Genomic DNA, 23,101 nt, shown 5'->3' with positions numbered 1-23,101 from the left:
TTGGGAACCATGTTTCTCTTCTGTGCCTGAACACGTTTGTTTCGTAAATAAGTTAATGTGTACTCCTCTTTGGTATCCACCTATAAGAGGCATCATATCTTTCTCGGACTCACTTCACTTAGTATGGAAATCTCTAGGTCCAACCATGTTGCTGCGAATGGCATTATTTCATTTTTTATGGTTGAGTAATATTCCAGTACTTTGGCCACCTCATGCGAACAGCTGACTCATTGGAAAAGACTCTGATGCTGGGAGGGATTGGGAGCAGGAGGAGAAGGGGACGACCGAGGATGAGATGGCTGGATGGCATCTGTGACTCGATGGACGTGAGTCTGAGTGAGCTCCGGGAGCTGGTGATGGACAGGGAGGCCTAGCGCGCTGCGGTTCATGGGGTCACGGAGTCGGACACGACTGAGCGGCTGGACTGAACATTCCATCGGGGCCTCCCTGGTGGCTCATATGATAAAGAATCTGCCTGCAGTGCAGGAGAGCCAGGTTTGATCCCTGGGTTGGGAAGACCTCCTGGAGGAGGGCATGGTAGCCCACTCCAGTATTCTTGCCTGGAGAATCCCAGGACAGAGGATCCTGGCGGGGGCTACAGTCCATGGGGCCACAGAGCTGGACACAGCTGACGGTCGCCTCGCTTCAGCGCTCCACCGCGTGGGCACCACGCCTTCTTCACCCATGCCTGTGCTGACAGACATCTGGGCTGTTTCCACGTCTTGGCTACTGTCAACAGCGCTGCCATGAACACCGGGGTGCGTGCCACTTTTCCAACCAGTTTTCTAGTTAGATGCCCAGATATACGCCCAGGAGTGGGGTTGCTGGGTCATATGGTAACTCCAGCTTTTGTGTGTTTTTTAAGGAACCTCCACACTGTTCATAGTGGCTGCACCAATTTGCCTTCCCATCAACAGTGTAGGAGGGTTTGCTTTTCTCCACACTGAATGGGGTGACTTTTGTAGACTCCCCAAGGATCGCCAGGGGAACCAACCCTGTGATTAGGGGCTGAACTGTCAGCCCCACCCTCGTGACCTGTGGGGAGGGGAGAGGGGCTGGAGCTGAGCTCATCACCAGCGGCCAATCATTTCATCCAGCACGCCTGTAGGGCGGAGCCTCCTCCACACAAACTGCCTCCTGAAGGCATCCTGAGGGCTTCCAATGGCCAGGTGGAGGCTCTGCGGGGGGGGGGGGGGCACCCCAGGAGGGTGGGACCCCCACCAACGGTGGGGAAGTTGAGCGCCCCCTCCCCAGACCTGGCCTGGGGGTCTCTCCCAGCTGGCTGGTCCTGACCTGCGCCCTTCATGGGAGGCAGGTCATCCAGTGAGTGAGCTGCTGCCCCGGGTCCTGCGAGCAGCTCTGGAAGGAGCTGGACTGGATGAGGGAGTCTTGGGCTCTGCTGTGGAGCGGGCCAGGCAGAGCGTGATGGCCTCTGGGCTCCGGATGTGCGTCTGAAGTGGGGGTGGGCAGTCAGGCTTCCTGAGACTGACCCCCTCAGGTGTGGGGCTGCACTGACCGGAACTGCAGGACACCCAAGCAGTGACGCACAGAGGACTGGAGAAGCGCCTGATGAGGGGAAACCCACACTGGCGGCCAGAGAGGAGACAGAGCAGACAGCGGAGGCTCCCACTGCCAACTCCGCGAGCGCTGCCCTAAGGCGTGCAGAGAGCGGTTCCTCAGAGTCCATGGCAGCTAGGGACCGGAAATAAGCTAGACCTACACGGAGCTGACTAGATACGGCCCCCACACATCAGGAGGGGGGCTATACAGACATCCCATGGAATGACATTAACCTATACGTCAGGAGGAAAAGAAGTTCATGAGCAAAGGATGTTCCATACACACACGACGGGGGCATCTGGTGTGTCGCAGAGCAACCGCGTGGAATTACTGCCGCAGGCACGCTTCCTGCAACGTAAGAGCGCAATTCGGCAGAACAGCAGGAACATCCCAACCATCCGACGTCACCGCCATTTCTTTTACCAGCTGTGCCACGTGGCTTGCGGCACCGCAGCTCCCCAACCAGGGACTGAACCCGGGCAGCGAAAGTGCCACGTCCTAACCACAGGACGCCAGGGAACTCCACACTGCCTTTTGTAGACCAAGATTTGACGTCTATTTCAAGGACAAAGCCTCATAAGAAAACTGTACTTAATTTAACACATCTCGACTTTCAAGTTTAACCAGAAGAATGTAACAAGGATGTACAGCCTCACAAGTGTTTTCTTGTTTAAAGTTTTCAACGTAGCCTACATTGTTCCAAAATCCTCATCACAACTTTAAGACACTAAGCCTTTAAGCAACCTGGCAGCTGAGTCATTTCTGTAAGGATCAGCGAGGACGCATTTAGAAAAGCCTGGTGGACCAGAGAGACGCGGAGCAGCTTCCACAGGCTGGTCTCAGCTGTTCCTACAGTGACCACGGCCAACGATTTAAGGCCCACCCTAGCTCCCTATAGGCTCTGCCCCAACTAACTGTGACATCCTCTTACCAATGTCAAGCCATCACGACGGAACATTTAATTATTAAGAACAGCGGCCAATACTTAGGAGCATCTGATGTTTTGGGCCCTGCGCTACGACAGTGGCCTGGCGGCCCCGCTCAGAGCCCTGGGCACAAGGCACATGTGTGCAGGTGAGAAGCCACCCGGGTCCCCCTACACGGCTCGTGGGTGGGATGCCACTTTCTGACTGGCACAGGTCACGGCTACCGTTGCCTAACCCTTTTCACAAGCACAGGCCCTGCCCGTCTCATGCATGGGAAGGAGTGTGGAATCGTAAGGAAACCGCAGCTCTGCTCAGCTCACAGTGGGGCTCAGAGCCCAGGTGCTTGCCCGGCACCAGCGGCTCTGCCAAAACCTCCCCAAAGGTGGAGCTCGCTGGGCCGCGGGAAACCCGCAGGGCTGAGAGCTGGGACGGGCACAGCAGAACCAGCATCTTTAAGAAATTTTCCCGAACTGTTTTCTTCCTTCCAAGGTGATCAAGCCGCATTCTTAAAGCCCCGACGTCTCACTCGTGGTTCCTTATCTGGCTCACTGTCCTCACTAAGCACCGTAAAAACAGGTAACAATTTTAAACAAGCCCCTTAGTTTGTCTCAGAGGCTCTGATATTGCAAGGCTCTGTCAACTAGCACAGGGGCTCCCTGTGAAGACAGGTGCCCTCCATCGGCTGTAACTGATCAGGCCATCTGGGAAGCAAGGCTCACAAAGTGGCGACGGGTGAGGACTCAGGAGCCAGCTGGCCCGGGGTTCAGACCCTGTGCTCCGTGGGTCCCGGGCGGGTTACCCAGCCCCTCTGTGCTTTAGCTTCCTCATCAGCAAAGCGGGAATACTAACAGTGCCTCCTCCCCAGGACTGTCGTAAGGATTAAACGAGCTGTTGTTCAGCTGCTCAGTCGAATCCGACTCTTTGCAACTCCATGGACTGAAGGCTTCCCTGTCCTTCACCGTCTCCCAGAGCTTTCTCACACTCACGTCCATCGACTCGGTGACGCTGTCCGGCCATCGCATCCTCTGCCGCCCCCTCTCCGCCCACCCTCAATCTTTCCCAGCATCAGCGTCTTTTGTATTAGGTGGGTGAGTATTTTTAAAAACACCTATAAAATGCTTAGAACAATACTTGCCATAGGGAAGTATAATAGCAGTGCCTACTGCTACTATCGCTGTTGTTATTACCAATTTAAACCAGTAAGTCTCTTTGCAAGCTATATACGTAAAACTGGTCTCATCTTAAAATGACATCTTAGATACCTACTCATGCTATCTGTAATCTAGACAGAACTAAGTCGGCTTGAGTTTCTGAGGCCATGCCACACTTCTGCACCTGAGACAAGAAGGCAGTGTTCAAATGCTTGACTCGACACCCCGGTGTTGGAAAATCCCGAACCACCCGACTGGAGTCACTGGGAAATAAGAACCCTTGGAGCAGGCAGAGGGGAGGCGGCAGCGATGCGGACCTGCGCTCACAGCCAGTGCTACAGCTCGCCGGCGTGTCCCCAGGCCGCGTCCTCACCTCCCTGTGCCTGGGCCCCCGAGCTCTGGAGCGGAGGGGGGCATCTCCCCTGCCCCCAGGTCTAGGGCTGCTGACAGCAAGGACTCTGCACCCGCCTCCTGACTTTACCCCCTAACTTCGAGGCCTGATGAGATGCCATGGTGAGGACTAGAAAGAGCAAAGAAGTGGGTCGCTGCTGAGAAGCAGAGGCAGGAGGGGAGAGTGCAGGTGCGGCTGGGGAGGGCCAGGCCCGGCACTGGCGCTGACCCGTCGCCTCAGCCTCACGCCCACTGCTAAGCCGGCACAGGGGGACTGCAGGCCCCAGGAGGCCGTGAGTTGGCGTGCTGGCTCCAGGGGCACCCCAGTCCTGACGCTCGGTGCCCCAGTCTGCAGGCAGGCCGTTCTTTTAAAACAGCAGCTTTTCAAAGGTAAGAGCCACTGAAGCAGTCGCGTCATAGAACACTGTACTCTGAGGAGCTGATACAGCTCTCCTCCTCAGACCCATAGCCGACGTGTGGGCGCCAGCCCCCCGCGTTCAGACGCCCTGGCCCTTCGCTGCCTCTGGTCCTCAGGGAAGAGCACAGCAGCAGTGTCTGCCCGGCTCCCGTGACCCTGCTCGTGAGAAGCGGGCTTCTTCACACACCGGGAAGAGCACACACCAAAGTCACACCCACAGTGACTGGGCTGTCTGAGTGCCTACCTGATTACGCCTGAACTTGGAAACAACTTTCCTAATTGAATTACAAAGAACTGGAAGTTAAGTAACTTCTCTTGAAAATGAGCTCCCAGCACTACTCCTTCAACACATATGGATCACTTGGTTTTGAAACTTTATAATCCACGTTTTAGAGTCAGCAGTTTCTACTGACTTTAATGACATTCTTTGCAGGGCAACAAATAATTTTCATACTCAATCGCTTCAGAGCATCTGCGATAATGGATTTTACCTGAACAATATTCAAAAGCCAAAACAATTCCTTGTGTTCATCATTCTTTCAGCCAGGAAATGACTTAGTGGTTTCTATCTAATTAAAAAAATATATATACAAAAAAAAAAAAACAGGACAGAAAATGGCAGCATGCGTCACACCCAGTAAAAGCAGGTCCTATTTCCTTAGATTTTTGCTTGTATGCATAGAAGTGTGTGTGTTACGCTGTAAAGTGGATTTCTTACTGTAGTCAGAAGTCTGGAAGTCACTGCCAGAGAGGCTTCTGTCAGTGAAGAACCAGATGCTAAGGGCATTTGCCTTCCAAAGACCCTGGATTAAGCTGCCCAGACCACAGTCAGGTATGTGGCTCAGTCCTTCAGTGGAAAAAATCAGAGAAATCCTATCTAAGTAAGTCAAATAAATAACATAACATACATGATATCAATCATTTTAGGTTGCAAGAAACTGACCTACCAAAAACTCCCCAACAAAAAGGACACAAAACATCCATTTCTTCAACTTACCGTTCCATCAGAACAACTACTGCCCTTCGTAAGATGCAAATGAACGCAATCTGTACCCTTACGTTTAGCCATGAGGGTATATAAGATAAAAAACAAAAACACAAATATTTGAGTACTTGTAGACCAAAATATGAAGTCAGTTTTTGTAAAACTTTAATTTCTGAGTCACACTGAAAGTAATCTCATAGAGACCAACAAGACTGACGATCTGTAAACAAAACACCCTGTACGCAAACATCGTTCGCCAGTGCATCCGAACACTATCTTCAAAGTAACATCATTCCAGTTTTTAAAAGCGTCAATGGTCAGGACTGCATGGATCCGCATCGCAAGCCCTGCCTTTACACACTCAGTACACCAAACTGTCCTAGCAACACAGAGAGCCGCCAAGGAGCACGCCGCACACCCGTGCTGTGCGCAAACAAGCTGACCGCCGGGGCCACAGGGGGCCACCTGCGCCCCAGCGAAGCCGGGCGGAAGCCACCGCCCCAGGTCAGGGGTGTCTGCACCTCAGACGCATCCAAGCAACAACCACCAGTGAGGTTTCGTTCTCATCTGCTGCCCACCCCTCAGCGTGGCACAGAAGCTGCTAATGTGTGTGCGCAGAGTCTTCACATCAAGCCTCACATTTACAGCAGGTTCGTTTTCATAGAGAATGTGCACAAAGCTAAGTAAATTTTAAACCTAAGAAACACCCTGGAAAATCAGTGAAGACCATCACAAATGCTGTAAGTGTAAGATGTGTAGCCAGCGTGCTTACATCCAGAACCAGGAATGAGAACAGCAGCAGTGCCCACTGCCCCTTTACACTGGCTCCTGGGACTGGGACTGAGAAACTGTGAGCGGAGCCTTATTAAACCTGTCACTGACGCACCCCGCCCGCTCAGGAGCAGGGCAGTCTGGGCGTCTGACTGCAGCGCCGGGCCCTCCGGCCTGAGGCCTCGTGGTGCCGCCCCCGGCCACGGCGCTGCTGGCTGCAGCCCGGCTCCACGTGCTGCCCGACACCCCCCTCCCAGCACAGGGCCACACACCAGCCTCCAGCGTGTCCAAGAGAAGCGCCTGCAATTAGAATGAGCATCTCACTCAGGAATGAGGTTTGGACATGACCGGGAATACACAGGCTATCTGCAGTCTCAAGTGGTTGTCATTACGTGCAGACCGAGGATGTAACCACCTGTATTTGCTCACACAGAACACGTCTGAGACCCAAGGTTAAAAACCATCCCTCTATTCCACACAGCAATGAAGAAGCACCCAATGAGAGCTTGAAAAATCCACTATACATTTCACTCCTTACCGACCCAAACCTGGCTTAAGTCCTCTGATGGAAAGAAACTTTCAGGTGAGCAAAGAGTTGATACAGACGTTGAAAAGTTTAATACTTTACTCAAAAATTTTCAGACATCTTACAAATACCCAGAAGCTCTTCTGGATGTGTGCCCTGAAACTGGTGTAAGTTAAAAGTGATATTCTTTTATTTAAAGGAACTTTTTTCTCTTCTCCCCTTGACCTGGTCTGCTCAAAGCAAGCCAAGTTTCAGTAAAAATCAAAACCTCTAACTAATGCTTAAATAGGTATAATTACCAGTAAAACTGAAGAAAGCCATTTTTTATAAATTTTTCTCAGTATGTGGATCTTATGCTGAGAATTCACCCATACTAGACTGCTTGTATTTACTGAGGGTCATTTAGAATCACAAAATGTTCTTTTGTTTTAAAACTAAGCTGCATTTTAACAAGAGAAACTCAGAAGGAAATGGAGAGGTCTAAATTAAGAAGTATACACATGGAGCTGAGGTTACTTTTTCTTATAATTTTGCTTCTTAGTGGAAATTTTTAATGTCAAATATATACAGCCTATTTTTCATAAATTTCTCTCCCCAAAACCTTTAGATTCAACAATTTGAGGAAACTATGCTTTTGTTTTTGTCTGAACACAGACTCTACTGCCACACACCCAGTGCACGTGGGCACACGCATTTCTGGCGGCCTCGTGATATGAGGCGCGTGAGGGGCCCGCCGCCTCCTCCTGCGTGCACAATTTCTGGCGCTCTAACCTAGCGGAGGGTGACACAGAGTAGCATGGCAGAGTTTTCACTCAGTGGACTTGAGGTCAAGAACCTGTCCCCGTAACTATTTACAATTTAATAACTGAATGAGCGTGAGGTCATGACACACTGCAGAACTGTCCTGACACCACGAATGTTGGCCGATGCTGTGTGTTCTGGCGTTAAATGATCGCTTTTGTAAGTCTGAGGTTTAACTTGGCATGTGCAGAAGTGACCGAAGGCGAAAGAAGGGGTTTCTACCACAGAGGATTTACGGTTCCACAATGGACACAGGAGCACAGGGAATTACGGGATTCCTGAAAAAAATGTTTAAAAAAAACTGAGTGTACATACAGCCTATAAGGCAAAACCTAAGTTCCAAGTGTCTTCAACACTGGCAGCTATGTGTGCGAGGTAATGCTGAACTGTCTACACACAGACTGTCAGGAAGCATGGTGGCGTGACCCACCCTACCATAGCTATTACGCTGGGCAGCAGACGGGTTCCTGTGGCACTCTACCAAGGCTCAGGTTACAAGGGTTTTGTATTTTTCCCTTAACTCAAGTTCCAGTCAGTATCCAGGAACATAAGTCAGAACTATGCTTTCGTTTTTTTCTTGAAGGAAGTAGAAAACGTCATTTGCAACCATCACAGTTTCAATGCAGCCACTGCAACCACACCTATCAACTTCCATTTTTCTGCAGAAACTGCCCATCTGAGGACTAAGGAAGGATGCCTTTCATGTAGGTGTCTACACTTTGAATGGACTATATAATGAGATTTAAATGAATCCTTAGAAAGCCCCAAAGTCGCCTTTTCTCACATTCTCATGGCTGCACAGCTGAAGCAAGCAAGCATGTCCCCCAGAAGATGCGCTGCCCAGAGGAGCCTGCGCTTGGCTGGAAACGACAAGGTCCACCCAAAGGCAAACAAAGAGGAGACGACCTGCGGCAGCCACGCCCTCAAACTGTGAAGACGGGGACACGGACAGGCCCAGGCCCGACACGTGGACCACGGCCAGCGGGACGGCCCGGCTGGCGGGAATGTCGCGAGTGTGGAGTGCTTGCTCCCGACTGCAGAGTGGCGCTGCGGCCTCACAGTGCTTTCTGATGTCCATTTGCAGAAGGCTTTGCTGTGTCTGAATCCCTCGGCGTATCTGATAAGTGCAGTTTATGAAGCCCTGCAGAAAAATGAAGAAAACGTAAGAACTAACACACTGCTGAGAGGCTGGGCAGAACATGAGGTGCTCCTGAGGAGACTGCCGCGTGGCCTACTCCCTGCAGCAAGAAAGGGCTCTGTGCCCCACTGGCAGCGCCCAGGGCCTCCGCTGAAGACAGCTGCCCGGGGGGAAGCCAAGCCTCCCCTCATGCAGGAGCCGTCCCCTCACCCAGCCTCCCACAGGCCCAGCTCAGCTTCCTCCGCTGAGGGCAGAGCCCCTGCCCTCCACACAGCCCCCGCCCCGCCCCACCTTCCACCACGGCCCCAGGAGCAACTTCTAATGAAACTGCTCCTGCAAGCTTATCCCCATCCTCAAGGGCCCTTCTTGGGGAATAACTTGAAACAAGGATGATCCCATTTTTGTTTTAAAATACACTCATACATACACACTCACAGGAAAATGCAGGGAAAACACACTAAGACATTAAGCGTGCAAGTAAAAAGAAAAGCAGTGGAGAATATTTCCAAGAAGAAGGGAAGGACAAAGAGCAGCCTGAACACAGAGTACACGATTACCCTGCCTCGTGAGTTCACTCCTTCCCTCTATCACACGGCGATTACTCAGCGGGTACCCGGCACACCGAGCAGTGCTGTGCCTTTCTGGGCAGGAAAGGCAGGGATTTTTAAGAGCTTAACTGGTATTGAAGCTCTGGGCACTTTAACAAAACGAAGCATTAAGATATTTAAGAACACATAAGCGGCACATCCATGGAAAAGGTTTCCAGGGAACAATTTTCATGAGGCTCAGACATTTATAAAGATATACTTGGATGACTTTTTCCCTAAAATTTCAGGTAGTTTTCTAGCTAACTTGATATACAATTTTATGCCCCTCCCAAGCCAACACAACATGCCAAATTTTTAAATTTCTATGACCTGCACATCTTCATGGAAAAAAAGTGAAATTGAGCCTGTCTATGATGGATGACTGGGAAGGAAAATATAAGTCAGTCAAAAACACGTATAAGTCAGCCAAAAACACGCACGCACGCACGCATGCACGCACGCTCGCTCGCTCGCTCACTTCTGGTTTCAGGAGTGACCGAGCCACTGAGTGACAAAAGGTGCCTCCTGGACATGGGGCAGCGCGCTAACTCAGGCGGCTGCGGGGGGGTGGGGGGGGCGGGCGGGCAGGCACACGGCCACCAGGTGGTCAACTCTCGCGGAGACTCAGCCCCTTCAGGGGCCATTATTCTGATGAGCTACTTTTCAAACCTGGGCGGGGGGGTGGTGGCCAGGAGCACAGGTTATCTATTCGGAAAAACTACAGTGTCTCTCTTCTGTAGAAATCATCACCGGCTCCACCATCACGGCAGCTGAATTCCCAGTGGCTGCCATGTGCCAGAGGCTCTATGAGAAAGACTCTGTGATTCTCAACCCACAGCAGCAGAGGAAAAAGCCCTCCCACACCACCCCCAACACACAAAAGAAGAAAAAGAAAGGAGATGGTTAAATTTTATATTTTCTGATCAAATTATGATTCTCAGTGAAATCATATTAAGATTTCAGATCATTCACACATAATACACACTTAATGAGGATCTTTTTCTAGCTATCAAGCACTGCCTCCTTAGAGCACTCCAAAGAGTAACAGAAAGCATTAGGAAAGCTGTGCCTATGAGATGTTCCACATGACTCTTGATACCACCACTGCCTCTTATGGTCAAAGAGCCAACACAACACACACAAGCTTCACCTCCGGTTAGATTATGTCTTACTACTTTGATAAAGACTCCTTTAGCAAGATGATATCCAAAGCACCCAACTCAAATGCCAGATTTACTGCAACTTATTCACCACAGTCTCATTTTAGTGGCTGGTGAGTAGGATTTATCTAAGATTATGGTAACTACTATTGCTGATGCTACAACAGGCTACAATATGATACAACAAGCGAAAACATGAACTTGGAACTCTAAACATCTGGCTAAGAGGACTGTTTGATTCCCATTTCATCTTCAGATTTTAATCTGACCAGCATTATGGAACCTGGGCATTAAAATCCCCAAGGTGTCTGGGGCTTCAGTTGAAATGAGATGTAACTCTTCCCTTTCTGCCCAGTATTTCATCAGCCACTCTCCTAGGATAAATTCACAGTAAAACAGACATGAGTAGATAATCTGAAGTCCTTTTTCCTTCCCAGTGGTCATCCTTTCAAGCATCAGGATTGGAAAGCTTGGTGGTGTGTAAAGCTTTACTGCGGTCTGCCTGGCAGACACCCCTGTACGTGCGAACAGGGCCTCAAGGCACCACCGCCCACTGCATTCTGCAAGAGCCCAGAGCCACAGAGGCGCACGGAGTCCTCGCTCACACGGTGTCAATTCAGGCAAATGGGCTCATGGCAGGACTTCCTAGCAATGGATCACTGCCTTCCCCTCTTTTATAAAATTACACACCCTAAACCCAAGAAGGGTTAGAAACAAGACAGTTTACATTGTCCTGGTATTCCCAAAACACAAAGCCTGAAATGCGCTTCTCACTAACATTGAAGCGAGCATGAGGATATGGTCATGGGTGCCATCTGCCCCTTCTCTAGCTTGGCCAAATCTATGAGCTTTTAATACTGGCTCAGTGCACATGTCTCAATGCACATGACTCACGGAATACGTAATAAATGCCCTCTCTCTTATTAATGCCAAACACTAATGCTTTTATTCCGAATTATTATCTGACTTATGAAGAGAAGTGTAATTGTGGGTCAGCCTGAAACTTACAAAATCCAATTCTCAAAAAAAACCTTAAACTACTAAGAGGCATCATCCCCAGAATGTGAGCCTTGCACCTCACGCTCAGCTCACCACCACTGCCCTCACCAGCATGGGAGAGCTGCTGCTCCCTGAGCTCTCGCGGGCATCAGGGCTCCCGCAGGCCCTGACGAGAACTGTTCTAGTTAATGTTCACAGCAGTTCTGAAGATGATATTATCACTGTTTTATAGATAGATGAGAAAGATAAAGCTTAATGAAGCAATTTTATACAGGTACAGAACCAATAAGCAGTGGGTCAGGAATGTGACCTCGAAGGTCACACATTCGGAAAATGAACAGGTGAAGACTTAAAATCAGCTGAAAAGTTAAAATTATTAAAAAGTAGAAGGAGAGAAAAAGTCCCCATAACCCTCAGGATTACCTAGGGCCTTGAAAAGCTCTTCTCGCACAGCAGAGGTGAACTTTCTGACCAGACACAAGGTGGTCACAATGGCAAACAGCAGATTGTAGGATAGCACAATGTAGAAATTTCCCAGCCAATTAAACCTTCCGAAGTCTCCAAGCAGATCGAATCTAGTGATTCCTGTTAAAATAAACAAAACAGCCCTTAATAAATCAGGTACAATATATTTATATAAATTATATTTACCAAGATAAAGTACAAATCAGGTCAAATTCCACGGCCTTCCTCATTTCTGTGAGTGGGAATCCTGGGCTACCACACAGTCATGACCCTGCGGCCAACCCCAGTCAGCCTAAGCAGCTGTCCCCGTCAGTCTCTGGCGGTGGCGAGCAGCGAAGCTGCAACGGGCCATTCGCTCAGCATTTCCCCACGTCCACAAGAAACCCGCTGTGCTGCTCCTGTGTGGAAGCTGGGTGCGGCCCATTCCCCGAAACAGGGAATGAGAGTTGTGTGGAAGAGACACTGACAAACCCCCTCCCGCACCAACCCTCGTCCCACCTCCCTGCAGGGCCCTGCTCACACGCCACCTCCTCCAAGAGGCCACCTGTCTCCTCTACCCTGAACAGCTGACCTGCCAAGGTCCTCCACCCTGAAAATGTTTCTTCGAGGCACACACTATCTGAATGTTTCTTTTCTTTTGTGGCTCAGTTACTGCCCACTTTCCCGCAGAATTATAAGAATAGGGACTCTGTTGTTTTCAGCCCTATGATCCCAGAACCCAGAGCGATGCCTTGCACATACTTAAAACTTCCCACTTAACAAGTAAACAGACAGAGTGGTTCCTTTCCAAGGGGAAGAACACACACGTTCATGTGTGAACTGCATGCTGCGGCCCTGTGGAGTGAGCGGCCAAGGCGGACACGCAGTGTCACGCTGCTGCGTGTGCTGAGCTGCAGTGCGGTTGGATTATACATGCATCACCACTTAAACACACCTGTGACATGTAAAAAGCAAGCCTTATGTTTCAAAAAAGGCTGAACAGTCATTCTATTCAACGAGCACGTGCCCTAGGCTCAATACTTCTTGGAAAGTTTGCATATGGAAGGATTTTTCTGACTATTGGAAGGTAAATAAGTAAGTGAAAACAGCATTCAAATGGTCAGTCAAGTGAGAGATGACGGGACTACTGATGTTCTTTAAGGAAGAGACTGGAGAGCTAATCATGGTCATATAAAATTTTAACCACTAAGGACTTGTATATCCAAAAACATGCACCTTTCATTTTGTGGGTGGCCTAAGAATTTCAAGAACAACTTTGACTAAACTCAACGTCGCCTCATCAGCTAACTTTCAAACTCAACTCTCATCCCCACTCAGTGCAGTCCCATCACCTCCTATCTGGACACTACGGAAGCAGCTCACGCAGACGACAGAAAATAGCAGGCGTCAGAAAGCAGGCCTCGTGTGACCACACGCATCCAGGGCCAACGCCTTGGAATCTGAGTGACAAAAGTCTGCCAAAGTAGGCTAAGGAAACACAAGATTCACGGGGATGTACAGTGACATACTGCTTCAGAGAAGGCGGAAGGGGCCAGACCCTAGCAGCACGCACAGCGCAGGTCACACCACGAGGTCACGGCAACGACCCGGCGGCAGTTTCTCTGAGTGAAGACTTACTAAGACTTTGTTAAAAGGAACATATGTCTAATTATATGTATTGCTTTTCAAATGAACTGTCACTTAATCTAACCTAGGGAGTTATCTGTAAACAAGCAGCAGTCCTCCCAAAACACACTTCAGTGGTTTCACGGCCTGGGGATCCCACATAAGCATCTGTGATCTTCGGAGCCCAAGACTCCTGAGCATCCGCGGAGGGACCCACACGCGTGCACACACAGCTGTGCACGGCATGAAGGGCGTGTACAGAGCAGCGGACAAACCCCAGGATAAAAGCCCTCGCCCAGATGCTCTATACGAGTCTGATCTGGTCTCAAAAAGGTCTGATCACACACCACCATTAGCAAAAATAAAATCAGAGTATATATACCCATTACATGTGTATTTTATTTGTAAACTATATACTCACTGACCTATATATTATTTTATACACAAAATTAAGACTTAAAAAATTATAGCAATAAAAATAAATACAAGTTCTGATAGCTTCTCCACACAGCCCAATGACTTACTTTGTGAATTCATGGGAAAACCAACTCCACTTTGGAAACCTCTGATACATGGAAACTAGTAATTCAGCGTCACCCAGAACTTGCTCTGTGTCATGCACCCCATGAGAGGAAAGCCAGGGGCAGTAAGTGAGAATTCACACAGTCAGACTGGAAGGTACGTTATCAACAACAGAAAGGTGCTTTCACTAGAACTTTGCAGCGGGCTCACCCTGGTATCTGGAGAGTCAGGTCAAGACCCAGTGGGAAACATGAGGAGAAGAGCAACCCCTCTTGTTAGAGGCTCTGGCCACAGACACCTCAGGTTGGCTTCAGACAGAAACCCAGAAGCCTGGTGTTACTATGGAGGCACTGAGGCTTCAGACGAAACATCAGAGATTATAGGAGCAAGTTCCAAAAGACACTGTTGTTCAGAATTTAACGTTTTAGAAATATAATATCAGCTAAGTACCCCAAAAGCTCTTCAATTCTGAAAATCTTCTAATAGACAAAAAGAAGTCTTAAATAAACACTTTTCTAAAATGTCTGAGGATTTTGTCACAGTAATAATTTAACTGTAAAATGTACTTATTTCTTTTCCAGTTTTATTGAAATATAATTTACATATCACTGCATGAGTTTAACATGTACAGCATGTTTTAACTCACATACACCATGAAATGATTATTAAGATCAGTGAATATGCATCACCTCCAACAGATACAAATTTTAAAAGTTTCAAAATTTTTTTCCATCTGATGAAAACTCTTAGGATTTATTCCCTTAACAACTTTCCTATGTAACACACAGCAAATAATTATATTCGTCAGGCTGCACATCACGTTCCTACAAGTCATCTCATAACTGGACATTTGTACCTGCGGATGACCTTCACCCAATTCCCCCTCTTCTACCTCCTGCCTCTGGTAACCACACATCTGAGCTTTCTTCCTAGGAGTTTGCTTTGAAGTGTCATCAACTGAAAACACTGCGTAAGTTCCCATGGTGTGACGCTGTGGTTTGCTATTTCTGTGCATCTCAAAGTGGTCACCATCTAGTTACCGACTATATTCCCCACACTGTGCATTTGAGATCCTGTGAGCTTTGCAAATATCTCCTGCACCTATTTCCTTCTTCCACTCACCACCTAGCCCCGGAAACCATCTGTCTGCTCTCTGTATCTGTAACTCTGATTCTTTTTCGCTGTTCATTTTTGTCTTCTAGAGTTCATATGTAAGTGAAATCACATAGTATTTGTCATTCTCTGACCTATTTTATCAAGCATAATACCCTCTAGGTCTACCCATGTTGTCACAAACGGCAATATGTTAGTCTTTTACGCCTGAGTAATGTGTGTGTGTGTGTGTGTGTGTGTGTGCGTGCATGTGTGTGTGTGTGTGTGTGTGTACATGTACCACATCTCTATCCATTCATCTTTTCACGGGTACTGAGGCTGCTTCTGAATCTTGACTACTGTAAATAATGCTGCAATCAACACAGGGGTACATATTTACTTTCTAATTAGGGATTTCATTTTCTTCAGAAAAGTACCCAGGAGTAAGACTGCTAGATCATACGGTAGCTCTATTTTTAGTTTTTTAGGGAACTTCCATACTGTTCTCCACAATGGCTGCACCAATCAACATTCCCATCAATGGAGCAGGAGGGTTCCTTTCTCTCCACACTGTTTGATGATGGCCATTCTGGCCAGTGTGAGGTGATGCCTCAGTGTAATTTTGATGTGCATTTCTCTAATAATTAATGATGTTGAGCATCTTTTTATGTGTCTTTTGACCATCTGTATGTCTTCTTTGGAGAAATGTCTATTTAAATCTGTCCATTTTTGGACTGGGGTGTTTGGTTTCTTGGCATTGATCCTTTGGATATTTTGGATATTAACTCCTTATTGGATATATCATTTGCAAACATCTTTTCCATTCAGTGGGCAGCCTTTTCATTTTGTTGAGTTTCCTTCATTGTGAAAAGCTTTTTAGTTTGATGTAGTCCCATGTGCTTATTTTTGCTTTTGTTCCCCCTGCCTGAGGAAACAGGTCTCCCTGTTTCCAATGCTGGCAAGCACGCTGCCTGCGCCTTCCTCTGGAAGTTTGCGGCTTCAGGTCTGGCACTTGCATCTCTAGCCTGTGTTGCGTTTACTTTCGTGCATGATGTGAGAGCATGGATCAGTCTCTTCTGCATGCAGCTGTCCAGTTTTTTCAACATCATCTACTGAAGAGGCTTTCTTTTCCTCATTGTGTATTCTCGCCTCCTCTGTCACAGATTAATTGACCATAGGTGGATGGATTCATTTCTGGGCTTTCTATTCTGCTCCATTGACATATATGTCTATTTTTGTGCCAGTACCATGCTGTTCTGATGGATGTAGTATTGTGGTATAGTTTAAAATCAGGGCACACTGACCTCCTTAATCTTCTTTCTCAAAACTGTTCTGGTACTTCAGTATCTTTTGTATAGTTCCACATGAAGTTTAGAATTATTTGTTCTAGTTTTGTGAAAAATGCATTGGTATTTTGACTGTACTGAATCTGTAGATTCTCTTTGGTAGTATGGTCATTTTAACAGTGTTAATTCTTCCAATCCATGAACACTGTATTTCCCTTCATCTGTTTTTGTTGCTTTCAATTTCTTTCATCAACGTCATAGTTTTCTGAGCATGGCTCTTTAATCTCCTTATTTAGAAATACTCAGGTATTTTGCTCTTTTTGATACAATAGTAAATGGGATTATTTTTTAAATTAATTTTTCTGATTGGTTTTAGTGTGGAGATATGCAACAGATTTCTGTCTACTGATTGCTATATATTAACATTACATCCTGGAACTTTATGGAGTTCATTGATAAGCTCTAGTGGTTTTCTGGCAGTGTTTGTAGGATTCTATTAGTATATGTCATCTGAAACAGGATGGTTTTACTTTTTCTCTAATTTAGGTTCCTTTTAGTTATTTTTTCTCGTCTCACTGCTGTGGCTAGGTTTTCACATAGTGTGTTGAATAAAAGTGGCAGGAGTGGGCATCCTTATCTTGTTCCTGATCTTTAATGAAATGCTTTCAACTTTTCAACACTGAGTTTGATGTCAGTTGTGGGTTTATCATATACTGCCTTTATTATGTTGAGGTATGTTCCCTCTACCCAATTTGGGCAGACTTTTTATCATAAATGGATGCTGAATTTTGTCAGATTTTTCTGTATCTACTGAGATAATCATATGATTTGCATACTTCAAGTTTCTTAATTTGATATATCACATTGATTTGCAGATATTTAACCATCCTTGCTTGCATCCCTGGAATAAATCCCACTTGATCACAGTGTGCGATCCTTTTAATGTACTGTTGAATTCACTTTGCTAAAATTTTGTTGAGGATTTTTGCACATGCTGACTCAAGTGATATTGGACAATAATTTTTGTGTGTGGGATATCTTTGTCTGATTCTAATACCAGGGATACCAGGGTGGCAGTGTGCCTTCCTAAGCAACTGTTTGGAATGTTTGAAAAGGGCAGGTGTTAACTCTTCTCCAAATGTTTGTTAGAATTCACCTGTGAAGCCGTCTGGTCCTGGGCTTGTGTTTGTTGGAGTTTTCATTTCTGTTTCTATTTCATTACTAGTATCTATCGGTACGTATTTTCTGTATCTTCCTGGTTCAGTCCTGGGAGACTGTACATCCCTAGGAACTTGTCCACTTCTTTTAGGTTGTCCATTTTATTGCGGCATACAGTTCTTCTTAGTAATCTCTTATGATCCTTTGTAGTTCTGTGGTGTAGGTTGTAATGTCTTCTTTATAATTTCTGATATTTGGGCCCTCACATTTTTTCCATAATCAGTCTGAGTAAAGGTTCACCAATTTTGTTTCTTTTCAAAACACCAGCTCTCAATTTCATTGATTTCTATTTTCTTTTTTTTTTAAGTTTCATTTTATTTATTTTTGCTCTAATTTTTCATGACTGTTTCCTTCTACTAATTTTGTTTTTTGTTTGCTCTCCTTTCTCTATAAGATTCTTTATTTGAAAATTTTCTTGTTTCCTGAGGTGGGCCTGTATCACTATAAATGTCCCTCTTAGAATTGCTTTTCCTGAATCCCATAGATTTTGGCTCACTGTTTTGTCTACAGGTATTTTAAAATTTCTCCTTTGATTTCATCAGTAACCCATTGGTTGCTTAGGAACATGTTGCTTGGGCTCCATATGTTTGTACTCTGGGAAGTTTTTTGTTTTTTATACACTTTTATTTTCTCTGCAAAGGTGATTCAGAGAATTTATCTTTTGGCTACACCACACAGCATGTGGGGTCTCAAGCAGGAATCAAAACTATGCCCCCTGCAGTGGAAGCATGGATTCTTAGCCACTGGACAAACCAGGGAAGTCTCAGGAATTTTTTAAAGATTGTAGTTGCTTTCTAGTTTCAAAGCATTGCTGTTAGAAACGATGCTTAATATGATTTCAATTTTCATAAATTTACCAAGACTTGTTTTGAGGCTTAGCATGTGATCTATTCTGGAAACTGTTCCTTGGGCACTTGAAAAGAATGTGTATTCTGCTTTTGGATGGAATAGCCTATATAAGTATATATAAATACACCACACATATATACATATACACATACATACACACACACACACACATATATACAGGAGGGAGGCCTGGCATGCTACAGTTCGTGGGGTTGCAAAAAGATGGACACAACTGGGTGACTGAACTATAATGTCCATTTGGACTAGTATACTTCTTTATTAATACCAACACTTAAGAGAAAACAGCAATACTTAAAAGTTTTAACAACTTATTGACCAGAGATGTATTAATATATCTTTTGTTACCCAAACGTTGATTAAAGTGTTTCACTATTCACTTACATAACAAATAGTCAGCCACAGGCACAAATTTCTGCAAAAATCCCCTGGGTGAATAACATGTTAATAAGACTTGTACAAATGTAAAACACTTCAAAATCTCTATTTCTGAAAGATAAAAAGGTACTAAGGCAGCAAATGTAAAAATACTACTAGCCATAAGATAATTTTAATTATTTAATGTTATTGAACTCTCCTTGACATGGAACAACAGACTGGTTCAAAATTGGGACAGGAGTACATCAAGGCTATATATTGTCACCTTGCTTATTGAACTTATATGCAGAGTACATCATGTGAAATGCCAGGCTGGATGAAACACAAGCTGGAATCAAGACTGCCAAGAGAAATATCAATAACTTCAGATATGCAGATGACACCACCCTTATGGCAGAAAGCGAAGAGGAACTAAAGAGCCTCTTGATGAAGGTGAAAGAGGAGAATGAAAAAGTTGGCTTAAAGCTCAACATTCAGAAAACGAAGGAAGATCATGGCATCTGGTCCCATCACTTCATGGGAAATAGAAACAGTGGAAACAGTGGCAGACTTTAATTTTTTGGGCTCCAAAATCACTGCAGATGGTGACTGCAGCCATGAAATTAAAAGACTCTTACTCCTTGGAAGAAAAGTTATGACTAACCTAGATAGCATATTGAAAAGCAGAGACATTACTTTGCCAACAAAGGTCCGTCTAGTCAAGGCTATGGTTTTTGCAGTGGTCATGTATGGATGCGAGAGTTGGACTGTGAAGAAAGCTGAGTGCCAAAGAATTGATGCTTTTGAACTGTGGTGTTGGAGAAGACTCTTGAGAGTCCCTTGGACTGCAAGGAGATCCAACCAGTCCATTCTAAAGGAGATCAGCCCTGGGATTTCTTTGGAAGGACTGATGCTAAAGCTGAAACTCCAGGACTTTGGCCACCTCATGAGAAGAGTTGACTCACTGGAAAAGACTCTGATGCTGGGAGGGATTGGGGGCAGGAGGAGAAGGGGACGACCGAGGATGAGATGGCTGGATGGCATCACCGACTCGATGGACATGAGTCTGAGTGAACTCCGGGAGATGGTGATGGACAGGGAGGCCTGGCATGCTGCGATTCATGAGGTCGCAAAGAGTCGGACACGACTGAGCGACTGAACTGAACTGAACTGAAAATATTCTTCACAATAGACCGCAAAATCAGCTCCCTGCACTAGGATTAAACTGAAAATGTCTCATGCATAGTTTCTTGAATAAAGATCTTTTTTTTATCCATACCTTTAAAAGAACTAAGGTACAAAACCTCACTTCAAGAAAGACCTGATTACTCCACCTGCAATATGAGTCAAGAGAATTTACGTTTGTTAGCCCACCTGAGTCAACTTTGACTTTTAGCAAGCATATTCATGTTCCTTAACTAGCGAGAAGTTGTGAGAGAATATATAAAGCTTGACACACTAAAAGGACCATTAAAGTAACTTTCTCAATAAATCATGTCTGCTGGCATATCATACAAATGGCTGCCATGTATATCCACGGCTTTAATGAAAGACTGCCAAAAAGAGCATATACATTTTGCTATAGAAAGCAAATTTATAAATTGAATGTTCTCTGATAAAATATTGGGATTAACACATTTTCCCCTCTCCGAATTCCCATAGTAGTATAAATTATTATCTTGACTAGATTTTTAAATTCCCTTCTCTAAAACCAGGCTTTTGATATAAAATTTACCTACACAGTGTCAAAAATTAGATGTGACTTGAATATAACATAATAAAATCCATAATTAATCATGAACATCATTAATTTCAGGACTAATGTAAATAAGCTCACTGTAAATTGTTTTATTTATTCACACACAAAAATAAATTCTAAAACTAACAAGAGGTCCCACTTTTTAGGGGTAATGGAGGACAATGTTGTTAAAGGAAAGACTTTAAATCTGACCAGTCTTACTCTGCAAACAAGTTTTCATTATAGTACATCAATTAGAAATATGTTCGTTGACATCAGAGTCCAACCAAAGCTAAATAAAGGAGACAGCCTCTCACACTTTCATTAATCAAAAAACTGGACAAGATATGCACACTTGTGGGATTCAAGACCCTGGACATCTAGCAATGAAGGTCAGTGATGCCAAGAGATGAGAAACAAGCCAAGCGGTCCTCTGTCTGCCACAGCTCCTACCTAAAGAGGGCTCCCTGAATGCAGAGCGGAAAGAACAGGGACAGAATCCAGCCACCTCACCGAGGTAAAGAGGTGCAGCTGGAGCTTGGGACAGCACAGTGGCTAGACAGCTGCACAGGGTGGGAACCTAGGAGGGAGACAGAGGACTCTTGAGCATTCAGCTGGGAACTGCCGAACACACTGGCTTGTGGAAAAGCAACCAACCCAGAGACGACACAGGTGACAGAGTGGCTAGCAGGGCATCAGGACAGTTGTAGCTGTGCTTCTCACACACCAGGAGTTAGGAGACTGAACCTGTTAGACAGGGACATGAGAGATATAGAACAGACCTAAATTAACCTTCTGCCGAGAAAAATTACAAGGCAAGACATGACGAACACACGAGATGGAACTAATGACAGATTAGACACTGCAAAAGAAAAGATCAGTAGACGTGAACACACGATTAACAGACGCTATTCAAAATGAAACAGGAAAACAAAATGAAACAAAAAAAAGAACACGGCACCAATGACTAAAAAAGAAAATGACTATCTCAACAGCGGAAGAAAAGCATCTAACAAAATCCAACATCCGATCCTGATAAGAACTCCAGCTAAGCACGACAAGAAGGGAGCTTCCTCAACCTGTAAAAGGTGTCTACCAAAACAAACTAACGAAAACTACAGCTAATAACAGTTAGTGGCAAAAACCAGAATGCTTTCCCACTACGAGGAACAAGTCAAGAATATCTGCCCTCATCACTTCTATTCAACACTGTACTGGAGGCTCTACACAATGCAACAGACAAGAAAAGGAGGTGAAGCATCTCTACTGGAAAGGAAGAAGGAAAGCTGCCTTTATTCACAGAACCACAAACATCCAAGTGAAACATTCCCTGAACCCTATAAAACAGATTCAACAAAACTAATAAATGAGCTGAGCAATGCCAAAAAAGATCAATATAGAGAAATCAACTGCATTTCTATGTACTACAAAGGAACTATTGGAAACTAAACTTTTTAAAAACACCATTCACAAAAACATCAAATGCGCAAGACGTAAACAAAAAGCTACAAAAACTGGTGAAGACAAATCAGAGAACTAAATAGGTACAGAGTGTTCAGGGGCTGAAAGACTCGATACTGTAGAGATGTTAATCCTCTCCAATTTCTTCTATAGACTAAACACAATCCAAATCAAAATCCTAACAGACAGTTATTTGAAAAATGACAAGCTATTTTTGAAAGTTATATAGGAATGGAAAAGGCCTTTGAATAACTGAAACCACTCTAAGAAAAAGAACAAGCTGAAGGTCTCTCAGCACCTGGTTTCAGGTCTCATCACCAGTTCCACTGCAGTCGCTCAGTCATGCCTGACTCTCTGCGACCCCATAAACTGCAGCGCATAAGTGGTCAGTGGTCTGGTGTTCCCATCTCTTTCAGAATTTTCCACAGTTTGTTATGATCCACACAGTCAAAGGCTTTGGAGTAGTCAATAAAGCAGAAGTAGATGTTTTTCTGGAACTCTTGCGTTTTTGATGATCCAATGAATGTTGGCAATTTGATCTCTGGTTCCTCTGCCTTTTCTAAATCCAGCTTGAACATCTGGAATTTCACAGTTCATGTACTGTTGAAGCCTGGCTTGGAGAATTTTGAGCATTACTTTGCTAGCATGTGACATGAATGCAATTGTCCGGCAGTTTGAACATTCTTTTTGGCATTGCCTTTCTTTGGGATTGGAATGAAAACTGACCTTTTCCAGTCCTGTGGCCACTGCTGAGTTTTCCAAATTTCCTGGCATATTGAGTGCAGCACTTTCACAGCATCATCTTTCAGGATTTGAAACAGCTCAACTGGAATTCCATCACCTCCACTAGCTTTGTTCGTAGTGATGCTTCCTAAGGCCCACTTGACTTTGGACTCCAAGATGTCTGGTTCTAGGTGAGTGATCACACCATCACAGTTATCTGGGTCATTAAGATCTTATTTGTACAGTTCTTCTGTGTATTTTTGCCACCTCTTCTTAATATCTTCTGTTTCTGCTAGGTCCAAACCATTTCTGTCCTTTATGGAGCTCATCTTTGCATAAAATGTTCCCTTGGTAT

At 45.5% G+C, this 23,101-nt stretch overlaps 1 protein-coding gene across 2 annotated transcripts in view; it reads right to left on the bottom strand.

Moving 5' to 3' along the window:
- The window catches only part of LMBR1 (limb development membrane protein 1), a 135,937-nt gene continuing 119,631 nt past the window's right edge, over positions 6,796-23,101 (bottom strand). For both annotated transcript variants that reach the window (XM_018046643.1, XM_013963627.2), the window contains exons 16-17: positions 11,836-11,997; positions 6,796-8,669 (exon numbers count right to left, since the gene is read on the bottom strand). In XM_018046643.1, coding sequence (XP_017902132.1) covers positions 8,584-8,669; positions 11,836-11,997 — 248 coding nt within the window. In that variant the 3' untranslated portion in view covers positions 6,796-8,583. The remainder of the gene's footprint in view (positions 8,670-11,835; positions 11,998-23,101) is intronic.

Source organism: Capra hircus, chromosome 4 (assembly GCF_001704415.2).
Source record: "Capra hircus breed San Clemente chromosome 4, ASM170441v1, whole genome shotgun sequence".
Taxonomy (NCBI): Eukaryota; Metazoa; Chordata; class Mammalia; order Artiodactyla; family Bovidae; genus Capra; species Capra hircus.
Note: the sequence above shows the minus strand (reverse complement) of the source record. Positions and strands in the feature narration are given on the sequence as shown.